At 41.7% G+C, this 13,205-nt stretch overlaps 1 protein-coding gene across 1 annotated transcript; it reads left to right on the top strand.

The window, feature by feature from the left end:
• The first annotated feature begins 1,279 nt into the window (after positions 1-1,279).
• Positions 1,280-11,987, top strand: LRIT1 (leucine rich repeat, Ig-like and transmembrane domains 1). Its single transcript, XM_042863514.1, has 4 exons — positions 1,280-1,401; positions 3,785-4,251; positions 7,596-7,901; positions 11,002-11,987. Exons 1-4 carry the CDS (start codon positions 1,280-1,282, stop codon positions 11,985-11,987), a joined length of 1,881 nt encoding a protein of 626 aa, XP_042719448.1.
• The last annotated feature ends 1,218 nt before the right edge of the window (positions 11,988-13,205 follow it).

The following is a 13,205-nucleotide window of genomic DNA, read 5'->3' as shown; positions in this document are numbered from 1 at the left end:
GAATAACAATCAAATGAGGCTGAATGTAATCACCTACAAATTCCAACGAAGATTTTTGCTTTTAAAGGAATGTTTCACATTTGGGGTGTATTTGGTATGCATACTTTCACACTCACCAGAAAATAGTAGCCCTTGTAAGAATGAGATGTCCTGGTTTGTATGAATTAAATTTTGCTCCTATCTCAAAGAGAGACTGCTTAAGCTTTACTTTGTGCTTACATAGTCTCCACTTTTCTCTCATATATTTGAGTTCTTTGGAGTGCTGAAAACGTGTTGTTTCAAATCAGCTTTGCAGTTACGGCTGCCCTTTTGAATGGATGGGAAACTATTGTCTTCAAGGGGAGTGAACAAAAGTAGTTTTTCTCAGTGTTTCTGAAGCTTTGTCATGGCTCTGCTTCAGATGATGCCTTATCCAGGCTGTGTTGTGTCAGCAAGTGAGAGCACAGTGCTTGGTTCTGCAGGCCTACTAGAAACTTGCGTGCATTTACTGGGTTATTTAGTGCTTGTTAATATCAGGAGTGATTCCAAGAGCTCAGTAAATGTTGAAAAGAAAGCCACCTAAGAGTTAAAAAAACAAAACAAAACAAAACCCAAAAAACAGCTTTTAACAGTGTCACTATGTATTTTCAATATTCTGCAGGAGGCTTACATGCTGGTAGCATAAGATACTATTTTTATCATATCATAGAGTCATAGAATGTCCTGGGTTGAAAAGGACGACAATGATCATCTGGTTCCAACCCTCTGCTCTTTGCAGGGTCGCCAACCAGCAGACCAGGCTGCCCAGAGCCACATCCAGCCTGGTTTTGAATGCCTCCAGGGATGGGGCATCCACAGCCTCCTTGGGCAACCTGTTCCAGTGCCTCACCACCCTGTGGGTGAAAAACTTCCTCCTAAAAGCATTTCCAAAGTCTCTGAGAAAGCACTCTATTACTAATTCCTGGTCAGATAAGAGTTATGCAAGTCCCCCCCCAAATATGTTTTTTTCTCACACGAGAGCCACAGATTTCCTGAGGAGGGGATCTGGGGCTCCCAGAGTGAAGCGATGCTGTCTGTACGGTTCCAGGAAGCAATAAGCACCTACATGAAAATAACTCAAGTCCCCATCCTTAATCCCTGCCTATCCTTTTTATCTGATGGACTCAGTGAGGGCTGGAAGATCACAGCGTGGCTGAAAACGAAAGGGAGTTAACAAGATGTGACCAGTCAATGGCTAAAACAATAGGCGAGACCTTGCACGTTGCCTCCTGCCCAGGTGTCCTTCCATGCACAGGTAGCCATGTGGATCACCGTGAGTTTGCTCTGCTGCTTGGTGCTCGGGGGGCTGCCGTGGGCAGGCACCTCGTGCCCCTCGCAGTGTAGCTGTGCCTTCCACAGCCTCAACGAAGGGACGAAAGCCAGGTATGCCGATACTTGCGTGGGGCTGGGGGTTTTCTTTCTTCTCTCTAAGGATGCTTTCAGAAGAAAACGTTGTGTCTAGGCTTCATGTCTTTTATTTTTCCAGTTGCTCTGCTCTCCGGCTTTATTTGCAGAGGATTAGCTTCTGAAAACACAGTAAGCTGATTTCAGAGAAAGCGTTTGGGCATCTTCTCTGTGAGAACAGCAACATAATTACTGCTGGGGCAATGGCAAAAAGGAATACAATTAAAATGTTTTTTTTCTTTTTGCCTTCATGCTGAATATACCGGTTTTGTTCTGTCCTGTTGGTCTGTTTCTAAAGTGTAAACTGATTTATTTTGTGGTATCAAAGCTTTCAATCCATTCTGCTTGCTTAAACAATCCTTGGGTTGGAGATTTTAGGCGAAGTAATAGACTCTGGATAACAATAAACAAAAAAAGTAAACAATAAAAATAAAATAAGACAATTCTCAGACTGGCAACTTTCAGTTGGAAAGGCAGGTAATGCTGGAAGGTTATCCACTGTGGGAAGCAGCACCATTATGCAGAGATTTCACTGGAGTACTACAATAAGAAACAAAGTCGTTCTGAAGGGTTATCAGAAATTAATGACCTGACCTAATGAAATACAGGCTACGTTTTTATCAGACCTGATTCACAGTAGAGGAGGTTTGTGGCAAAGAGTATCTGAATAACTCCTTTAGAAGAAATGTTTTTTCTAGACAAGATGACGGTACAGCACTGAAAGGCTGTCCTCTGTGTTTGGATCACCATCAAGTGCATCTGCTTCATCTCTTTTATGGCGGCATAGTTTTAAAACCAGAAACTGTCCCAGTGAGAAGGGTGGCAGAGCCACAAATAGTGTAGAATTTTTTAAAGGCAGCACAATAGCAGGAGAGCCTATAATTGCTCCGTAAGTGTCATAATTCCTGGTAGAATTTCCTTATAGAGACTGGAAAAAGCGGCAGTGTGTTTTGGTAAGATGCATAATAAAGCAAATGCTCGTTATTCTCTTAATGAGCATGATGTCACATTTTTCTGCACTAAGATTTGTATTTTTCACTAGTAGAAGGGAGATTATCCTATAGATTTACTGTTTAGTGCTTAGCAACATAGTTTAGGGACACTATGAGAAGCATCAGAGTACAGTTTTGTTGTGATAATATCTCTGCTAGCGAATATTTTGTGTCATGTTTACACAAAACCAAATGTTCTATTGAGAGATGATCTCTGAATTTTTCTTATTTGACATATTTCTTTTCTTCCACAAAATCTCAACCCAGGACTTAATGCCAGCATAGAAGAGCTGGATGACAGAAGTATATAGGTTTTTTTTTTTTTTTTTTTGTTATAAATTAATTGGAGGCTCTAATAATATTTAACTTCAGGAAAACTACATGAGCAGTTCAGCCATGTTATTTATTGTTGCAGACAGTAGAGGAATAGTTGCTTTCAGCCAATGTCAGTCTGGTAATGTCCTATTTATCAATCAGGCAGTATGATAAGAAAATGGTACTTGACTGATCACATTACATTACTTGAGTTATTTGGTTTAGCGTGTGGAGTGGGACATGCCAGTGTAATCTGCTCTGTTTTCTGAGGTGGCTTTGCACTTTGTTAAGAACTTGCCTTTTTTTCTCCTCCTGGCAAAGACAAAGTTACAGGTTTTTTTTTTATACAAACACTGCAAAATGCTGCATGGGGTTTTCAGATTTGAACTCCAGGAATTAGAAATAGAAAGGAGTGATTTAGACACATGAATCTGCCTTGCTTTCAGTAAAACATTTTCTAAAGTGTTAGTTTTCTGTACTTTTGCTCTCATAAATGGTATATCTCTGTGAAGTGCCCATTGCATCCCTACAGACCTTCCAGTTTCACAGTGAAGCAGAGCTTGCTATAGAATATTACTAGTGAGTTGACCTTCTTCTCCTTCCTTCATGAGCAGAGATCCTATGCTGTATTTGGTCTGTATTACTTTATCCCACCCCAACTTTCATCAAACAATTAAGACTTCTTTTTACATGACCTTTAATGTTTGCCTTATTGATCCTTTTATTTTAAAGTGCATTAGCATCTTCTGCTGTCTGTCATAAGGAACATAATAACCTAAAGAGAAAAAAGCAGGAACACAGTATGTGCCAGACTCAGATTCATACCACTTCAGGAAAGTGCAATCTCTGCTGTCAGTAAATGTATGTATGTATGAATTAGTGCAAGCCAAACGTACTTAAGGTGATGTGGAAATCAGCAGCAAGTAAGAAATGACAAGAATGAAGCTTTTGAAAAAAGAAAGGCAGATAAAATATTGTACTAAAATTGTCAAAATGTCTCAAGTATACGTCTTCAAAAATATAAGGGCATTGCATCTGTGTTTCTTTCTCACCAGGACGGTGCTGTGTAATGACCCAGAGATGACCCTCACCCCCGTGAACATCCCTGTAGATACATTCAAGCTTCGAATAGAGAAGACAGCCATCCGCAGGGTGCCAGGGGAAGCTTTCCATGCACTTCACAACCTGGAGTACCTCTGGTTACCCTATAACTCCCTGGCCAGCCTCAGCGGGATCACCTTCAAGGGCCTCCGTCGTTTGCTGGAGCTGAGGCTAGATGGAAATGACTTAATATCATTTCCCTGGGAAACCTTGTCTGACATGCCACAGTTAAGGCTTCTGGATTTACACAACAACGAACTTACCTCAATCCCTCCAGATGCTGCTCGTTACATCAAGAATATCACGTACCTGGACCTTTCTAGCAACAAACTGATGACTCTTCCTCAGGCTCTTATTTCTACCTGGGCCAACCTGCAAGCAGTCCCTTACTTTCCCAATGATAACTCCAAGATCATCTTAGGTAAGAGTGACTGTGATTTTGCAGTAGACAAAATGACAAGAGATCCTGATCTCATTGTAGCATTTTCACTTGCTGTGGTCACTCTGACCTGCACAGTGCTCATTTCATGCCCTGTATGAAGTGTGCACATTAGCTTACACCTTAACCAACTTGCCTTTCCACACTCAGCTTATTACACCCTGACCATTATCAGATTTGAGTCTTTCTTACAGAAAACAATTACTCCTCTTCAGGAGCTTTTTATATATGAGCACTGCCACTTTTGTTGAACATACAAACGTGTTTAGAGCTCCACATCTTTCAAGTGTTTCCTACTAACAGCTGGCATGGAGTTGATTAGTTTTAAGCAGCATTAAATAAAAAGATGGATTCTTCTTATGTCCAAGTTAAAAAGGAGTAAACCTGCTGCTGAGTATAAAATCTGGGTCAGAACAGCCAGTTTGTCCTAGTATGTGCCTCTTAAGAGTCTCATTTATCTCTCCACATAGAATTAAAACCTTCGTTTCCAAAGAGCCATTAATATAACGCTGCCTCCAAGGGTGAGAATCCACTTCTTGGTGGCATTTCTATGCTCCTCAGGAGTATGGTCCAGGTCAATAGTACATTTTTGTGTCAGAGAATATATTACAGACCACTGTCTTAATTACTCCAAATTGTGATATACTCAGATAAGGTTCTGAGTACACTTATCATGGGATTACTACTTAGCCTTTTAGCCATAGTACACTGGTTCAAATCCTCAGCAGGTTGATGATGTTTCAGAGTTGTTGCCATCTGCTGTCTTTATTTGTTATGAATTGACATAGCTCCACTGGCTCTTTGCTCTTTGGGATGTGTGCATCTCCAGGTATTGTGTCTACAACCACGGGTGTGAATTCAGGCACTTGATGGTAATCTAATCGGAAACATTTTCTCTCACTCTGGGAAGTGTTTGGCAAAATCTGCTCTTGTTCTCTGGATAAATTTAGGGGAGATACAATTTTTAAAACCAGCTGTCAGTGAAAAGAGACACTGAACTTTAAAAAGAATCCAATTGCCACATAAAAAACTTCTAGTGTTCTTAGCAGGTGTTAAGGTTTGATTAGGAAAGGAGCAGGTGTTTCCCCATCCTGTTTTGCCAGGTGTGACATCAAGTTCTTTAAGCCCAGTGTTTGGGATTGCCCATTTTGTTTGTGGCAAGATGAGACACTGCTGAGATCATTTTCTTTTCTTTATTTATTTTTCAGAAGAAAGTTGCCTGTAAAAGCTTCTTCTGTTCAATATGGAATTGTATGTATTGTCAGGAAGAGGTTATTTTTCTGCTCAGAGCCAACCTGAGTGTTTGCATAAGCAGCTGCACACAGGTTGCCTGTTCTGGGATTCTGAAAAATTCATGTGAGCAAATGAGTATAGTGCTAGCATTCATATGGTAATGTACAGGCATGCCACCTCCTAGCTCCTATTCTGCTGACATCCATGGAGAAACTCTTTGCAGAAGCAAAATGAGAGTAGACAGCTGCATGTCTCTATTTTGCTCTGCTGTTTCATATGTTTCATGTGACTGTTTCGTGTGGAAGCACAGAAAAATCCAAGAACAGCTAAGAATTAGCTCAGTCCCTTCCCTTGTCTACACTGCATCGTTGTGAATCCTCTTCAGGGCCCTTGCTTGTTCGTTGCTTCAAGAAAAAGTGGTTTCAGCAATAGTTTCCTGGCTGATAGTCTGTGTCAAGACTGCAAGATTCTGAGTGTGAAGATTGCCCACGTGACCTGCCTGTGAAAGAGAAAAAGCAGATCTCAGAGTTAATAATGTAAAGTGTCATGAAGGAGGGCTCTACTGATTATTTAATCTATGATGAGTCTGTACAGGAACTAAAGTGGCAATGCAAAAAGTTAAAGCTGTTTTTTTTTTTTTTTTTTTTCCAGAATATCTAGAATAAATTGTAGTCTAGTACATGAAGTCAGAAGTAAGAAGATAGCAAAAATGCCATAAAATAACACAGCTGAGATCTTAATTTTCATTCTTTCTTTAGTCTCCTTTTATATATTTTAATTAATAAGTGGTGCACTCCTGCCAAGACTCCCTTTCAAGCCTATGGAGGATGGTGTGCAGTGGTCTCAGCGAGATACTTTTTCAGCCAAATCTTTAAAACAGTTCATTTGGGGCATCAGGGTCTTTTGATGCACTCTGTGTTCCAGCTGACTCTAGCAAATTCAAGCAGTCCCTTGATGCTCATGGAGCCTTGTGCTGCACACACTGTGCTTTTGCCAAGTGTTGGCTCTTGCTGAAAAGCCGCAGCTTGTGTGACTGTTGCTGCCATGCTCCAGGGGCCAGCAGTAGCAGCACTGCTGTGTGGGCAGATGTTTCTGCTTGCTGAGAATCAGGGGATAGTGGTGCTCCTTGCTTTCAGGCTGCTGCCAAGCCCTGAGCCCTGTCCTTGGGCTGTCTGCTGAAAAGAGAGGGTGAAGCCCCCTCGCAGACAGGTCTGGGACACTGAGCTCCTGTCTTAGTCTTCAGCCGCATACTTGGATTTAGTTTAAAATCCCCAGTGGCTGTGCTGCTAGCTAAAGCCATTAAAGACCAGAAACTGTTTGTAAGACAGGCAAATGTGAATATTTTTGAGTGAGATGACATACAGATTTAGTCAGAATGCAGCAGCTTCTATTCGTGCCTGTGCATTGCTCCAGATCTGATTTTGCTTTTTCAGTACCATCTTCACAAATCTATTTTTAATGGGTAATATCTTTTCTTTTTTCAGAATTTGAGTTCAGTATGCAACACTGACAGAGCAGAAAAGCAGAAAAAGAGAAATGTTCTGGGACAGTGAAGCAGGAGTGTTTTCTTTAATATCTCTCTTCCTATGTGCATATTCTTCATACAGGTGCTGTCTAATAGATGTGTGTGGCCTACTGTAGGCCTGATTGTTAGCCTATAGCTGGCTAATAATTTTAAAGATCACTGGCAAGAAGAATTTCGTAGCCTATGTCTTATTAGGAAAATGAAAACAAATAACCAACTCACTCCCATAACTATTTTTTCTAAAGTATATAACAAACTATTGTTTTGCTTGATTACACGCATAAATAGTGACGTGTTCTTGGCACAAATTACCTTGCATTGAACTTCATGAGTGTGATTTAATGTCCAGGTTTTGAGATACATGAGCAAACCCGATTTTCTTCCTTCTACTCACCAGTATTGTGAGACACTTCAACCTCAGCCAACAGCAGCAGAGCTATGATCCCCATGCATATCCTTTTTGAGGGGCAGACTGGGAATCAGTTTGTTCTGCTGAAAAACAGGAAACAAAATTGGCAGAAACAAAAATACCATTGGAGTGACTGAGTGCTCTGGTTTCTTTTGACAGGTTTGCAAGACAATCCTTGGGCGTGTGACTGCAGTCTGTATGAAATGGTCCATTTCCTGAATTTCCAGTCTCCCAACATAGCATTCATTGAGCCCAGGCTGAAATGCTTCACCCCTCGCAGCCTTGCAGGAGTCTTCTTCAGCCAAGTTGAGCTAAGGAAGTGTCAAAGCCCTGTTGTACATACGTCTGTAGCCAAAGTAAAGACCATCCTGGGCAGCACTGTGCTACTGCGATGTGGGACAACGGGGGTGCCCATTCCTGAGCTCAGCTGGAGAAGGGCTGACGGTGCTCCACTAAATGGCACAGGTACATTTAAGCTTAAGCTTTTTTTTCCCCAGTGTGGACTGGGTGAGTGAGTCCTATACCATTATTTCCTGTGGGCTGCAAAGCATATGGAAGCTTATATGGAAGTAGCAACTTCCCACCGACAAAAGACCCAAAAAAAGAAATGGGTGCAACATCAGGATTCACTGTAACTCGTTATAGAATCATAGGATGGTTTCATTGGAAAGGACCTCAGAGATCACCTAGTTCCAGCTCCTCTACAATGGCGGAGTTGCCAGCCACTAACTCAGGCAATAGATCAGCTCTCCCAGAGTTGCATCATCCAGTCTGGCCTTGACTGCCTCCATGGCTGAGGCATCCACAACCTCTCTGGGCAGCCTGTGCCAGAGCCTCATTTTTTCAGCCTCTCAGTGAAAAATTCCTCCCTGATATCTAATCTAGATCTTCCCTCTTTTAGTTTACAACCATTGCCCCTTGCCTTATCACTATCTACCCATGAACAAAGTCAATTTATCTCCTGTCTGTAAGCTGTCTTTAAGTACTGGAAGGCCACAGTGAAGTCTTCCTGCAGCCTTCTCTTTGCCAGGCTGAAAAAGTACAGCTCACTCAGCCTGTCTTCACAGCAGAGATGCTGCAGCCCTCTGAGCATCTTCATGGCCCTTTTCTGGACCTGATCCAAATGCTGTCTTTTCTGTGCTGGGAGACACAGTATACCAGAAGGGGCCTCGTGAGGGCAGAGCAGAGTGGGACAATCACATCCATGTCCCTGCTGCCACCCCTCTTCTGATGCAGCCCAGGATGCTGTTGGCCTTCCAGGCTGCTAGTGTACACTGCTGGCTCCTGCCATGTTTTTCATCTACCAGGACCCCCAGGTCCTTCTTGGCAGAGATGCTCTTAAGGAGTACAGTAGTGTGTGTAATTCACTATAGCACTGAAATTTTCTGTAGGCTGTAAAGTTGCTTACACATTGATGTAAATATCATCAGATAAATACATGCCATCATTTTTTGTTTTGTTTCACAATTGTGCTGGTGGTGAGGTGACTTGAAGGGTTTTCTGCAAATCTGTTGGAGCTGAAGAAATGAGATATGTCCAGCTGTAGCAAGAGACTGTCTTGATTTAGTTAGCTACTCAGTCACTGAAAAGGGTTCCCACTGACTTTTTTATGGGCCTTTAAAAGTAAGTGTGAGCTACTATTAATAATTAGGGAACATCTCTGGAAGAGAGATGTCAGCTGGAATTCAGATCTTCTGTGGTAAAGAAGGAAGACTGCAAACATGCAACATTAAGGCATGGATAGATTAAAAATAATAATTTTAAAAAAGCACTGAACCACTGAGGAATACAACACTCCAGTAAAAATACCATGCTCCCAATGGTTCACTTATGAAGGACTGATGAGGTCTCTTAGAAAAATGCTCTTTAGGTGATGTAGTGACCAACTTCCTCTCCTGTGCAGAGCCTGCTTAGGGAGGGAGTCTTTGAATAGCTTCTGCCTTTGTGAACAATCATATCTTCATTTCCATTCTGACTGACTGGATGCAGAATTGCAATGTGAGTTGGTCCTTTAATGTGTGGGGAATTTACGAAAGAAACCATTGCTACATTCAGGTCAGTTGCTCTGAGTTTTTTTAAGGTTTTAGCTCAGAACCTGAACCTTCATTTTTTTCTAACCCCCCCCAGGTGGTACTGTCTCCTGGCCTGATTGGAAAGTGTGGGGTCTCAACTACAAAAGGTTACTATAGCAGTGCATACAGAGGAATAAGCATTTCTCTTCTCAGCAGTGGAACCACTTGTAATAAGTAAACTTTTGGGGGGACCTTCACAAGCTATTCCTCTGCTGTGCATGATGTACAGGTTGTAACAGAGCCTCTCCTTATAATGATGTCTATCCTAGTGCTGCAAACACTTCTCATACATTTGAAAGAGAGTCACAACAAAAAATAAAACAGAGGATGCTTTCCTTAAAATGTATGTTGAGTTTACATTGAGTTACAACTGAGAATGATGGATTTTGTGCCCCGTCAAAGCAGACTTGAGCATCTTTTAGTAAAAAGTTGGCTGAAAATATGCATTATTTCTCAACAGTGGCAGCTCTAGTTGTTGTATCACTGAAATAGTGGTGTTCTGAGTACATAAGGGTGAGAAACAGCTCAGTGTCTACATGAATGGGGAAAGGCCATAGAAAGACTGGTAGCTTTGTTTCCTAGTATTTCAATTCAGTAAAAAATTAAATGGAAAAGGTATGTTTTGCTGCTATTCCATTTCATTGCTGTTGAAATGTGCCTTGGTTGCCAAGGCTGGATCGTGACCCATGTGGGCTGGAGAAGTTTTCATCCTGTCTTACCTTTGCCTTTCAAATATCTTCATTGTTTACCTTCAAATGGAGAGGCATTACATGCTCATCCTAAGGAGGCTGGTTAAATGATGGAGAAGGTGCTTTACCCCCATTCCCTTTTTTTCTGCCTAAATAGAAAAATATAAAAAAATGCTGGTTTTTAGCCTCTTGGCAAAAGAAACAAGAAAGTCAACACTCAGCTACATACATGTTGCTTAGTGGAGCTGTCTGCTTTGATAAGTGATCAGACTTCCCTATGTTTGACTTGACGTAAAAACCTGCCCTAATTTCATAGTAATAGGAAAATTGTTTTTCGGCTTTGTTCCATATATTCTAGACTAATCCATGTGTTATTGTTGAAGAAAATCTCCACTGTTTTTATTTTCTGTGTCTCTGAGAAGTGCATTCAGTGTTCAACTAGGTTGTGTTACAGCCCACTCCTGCTGCTGCTTTAAATATTGTACCTGCATATGTGAATTTTTTTTTTTTTAAATGGAGGAAAATTCCCTGTTTAGTTTGCAAGTTGTGTGTCAAATGGAGGGAAATAGCATGAAATGCTTCACCATCCATTTGTTCTGAGGCAGACTGAATCCTAATATAACTTTATTTTAGTGTTAATGTCATTTTCTTGAAATTACTTTAATGTTGTAACGTACTTGGTGGCAAAAATAAACAATTTTGCTGTCTCTGGCAGATATTCTGTTGATTGAGTCCTAATAGTTCACAAAACACACTATTAATTCTAGTGACAATTGTCTGTTTTACATTCTTCCTTCTTTGCAGTGCACCAAGAGATCTCTAGTGATGGGATGAGCTGGTCTATCCTGGGCCTTCCTGTAGTCTCTTACCTTGACTCTGGAGAGTACATTTGTAAAGCAAAGAATTTCTTGGGGGCAACAGAAGCATTCATATCCCTAATCATCATGGACTCAGAAAGCACGGATGACCCCAACTCCAGTGCCAAAGGCACGTGGAGTGGGAAGGCAAGCGGGATGGAGGCAGCTGCCTACAATGACAAGTTAGTGGCAAGGTATGTTATCACCACCTCCACCATGCCTACCCTAGGGGCTGGAGCAGGAGCAGGAGAGGATCTCCTCATCCCAGCTGGAGCACAAGATAGCAACCCCCAAAACCTACTGGTGAGCCCACCTACTGGTCAGCAGGAGCCAGAGCGAATTGTAAGATCTGTCAGGGTGATAGGAGATACTGACCAGAGTGTCACCCTGGCCTGGAAGGCCCCTCTGGCAAAGAACACGACAGTGTTCAGTGTCCTCTACGCTGTCTTTGGAGAGAGAGACATGCGTCGGATCAATGTGGAACCAGGGAAGACCAAGGTCAGCATTTATGGGCTGCTACCAAAGACCAAATACATAGTGTGCGTCTGTGTGAAAGGGCTGATCCCTAGGAAGGAGCAGTGCATCATATTTTCCACAGATGAAGTTGCTAGTGCAGGAGGGACCCAGAAACTCATCAACGTGGTTGTCATCAGTGTGGCTTGTGTCATTGCCGTTCCTCTGACGCTGGTGGTCTGCTGCGGAGCACTGAAGAGACGCTGCAAAAAGTGCTTTGTGAGGAAACCCAAGGAAATTCAGGAGTCCTATGTCACCTTTGAAAGTCTTTCTCCTGGGGCCAAGGTGAAAGGAGTGGAAGGAGAATACTTAACTAGACATACCCCTGATGAGTCTAACAGGCTCCTCTCTGCCCGATCCAGTGTGGACTCCGAAGCAATACCAAAGATAGAGGGGCAACCAAATGAATACTTTTGCTGATAGTTACTAGGCTGGTCATTGCTTATTAGATGGAAAGTGTGTGGCTGTATATATGACTGTGCTCCAACACTGCATGCCATTGTGTCAATGCATGTGTCTCAGACAAATTCTGGAGGAGAATGCAAGAAAGTAGAAGATGCCCAGACTTTATAGGAATGTGACCAGCTAGAGTTTGATGTTTTGTACTCAATCAAAATCTTCTATGCTAACGGTCTCATTCTCTTGGACCATTCTTATTTTCATAAAATGATGCATGCACACTGAGTGTGAGGACATTAAGCAACACTTTTGAGCATGCTCTGCTCAGTGCTGTTTAGTACCTGCTCTGAAATATGCTAAGTGTTTTATTTGCAGCTCTTTTATGGTTCTTTGGTTTACAAATCGGGGAGTACTTGATAATTTTAGTACAAATACCTGTGAATGTGAAGATAGAGTCTTACCTTTTATGCACCACATATTTGCGTGAAACAGGCAAATTCATACTTAACAGATAGCTAAATACAACTGTTTGTAGTACATCTAACAACAGTTTTATATTCTCAGTTCAAAGAAATGTGCAAAGAGATATAACTCGAGACAAAACAATCGACTCCTAAGAACACGTAAGAGAGTAAGTTTGAGAATGGCATTTTGACCCTAACCACTGTTCTTATCACACAATTGAAAAACACTACCATGCAGACCTTTCAGTATCAGACCTAGCTGTTATTTTCTAGCAGTGTTGTAATTAGTACAGTATGATTTGTATCAGCTATGCTACTTAAAAATCATACAGTAGCCTCTTCTGCAAATTATGTGTGGCATTGTTATGTTTTGTACTGCAAAACCTACATTAGATAGTTCTGTAAAAATCTCCCAGAGCAGCCCTGTCATTGCTCCTGGCTGTAATGGTAAAACTGGTAGTGAAGATCAGAGGGCTTAGCTGGGCGCTTGTGGTTCAGCCTTGCTCTGTGTAGAGCAGAGGTGTGTACTGCTGACTGGGCACGCTGCTGCAGTACTTCTGCTGTGGCAGCAATGGTGGCAAAGGCTCCATGCTGATATTTGGGTTTCAAACATTTTGCAAGTTTGAGAACTCTGACAAAAGAAGAAAAAAGGCTAATATTTGTCTAAATGTGTTTTACTAAACACGGTTTGCTGATCAGTTATTTGTTACTCAAGTCCTGCAATTCTGCAGGAATTTGGATCTGAATACTTATCACAAAGCACTTCTTAGCTGTG

Source organism: Lagopus leucura, unplaced genomic scaffold, assembly GCF_019238085.1.
Source record: "Lagopus leucura isolate 7727_CA_CO unplaced genomic scaffold, USGS_WTPT01 Super-Scaffold_739, whole genome shotgun sequence".
NCBI lineage: Eukaryota > Metazoa > Chordata > Aves > Galliformes > Phasianidae > Lagopus > Lagopus leucura.
This window is presented reverse-complemented; position numbering and strand designations above follow the sequence as displayed.

What these genes read in the sequence shown, in the direction of transcription:
- LRIT1 (XM_042863514.1), top strand. Translation starts at nt 1,280, where the DNA reads ATGTGGATCACCGTGAGTTTGCTCTGCTGCTTGGTGCTCGGGGGGCTG. An exon ending in TAACTCCAAGATCATCTTAG is followed by an intron (nt 4,252 to 7,595) that starts GTAAGAGTGACT and finishes TTCTTTTGACAG; the next exon opens with GTTTGCAAGACAATCCTTGG. An exon ending in TGCTCCACTAAATGGCACAG is followed by an intron (nt 7,902 to 11,001) that starts GTACATTTAAGC and finishes CCTTCTTTGCAG; the next exon opens with TGCACCAAGAGATCTCTAGT.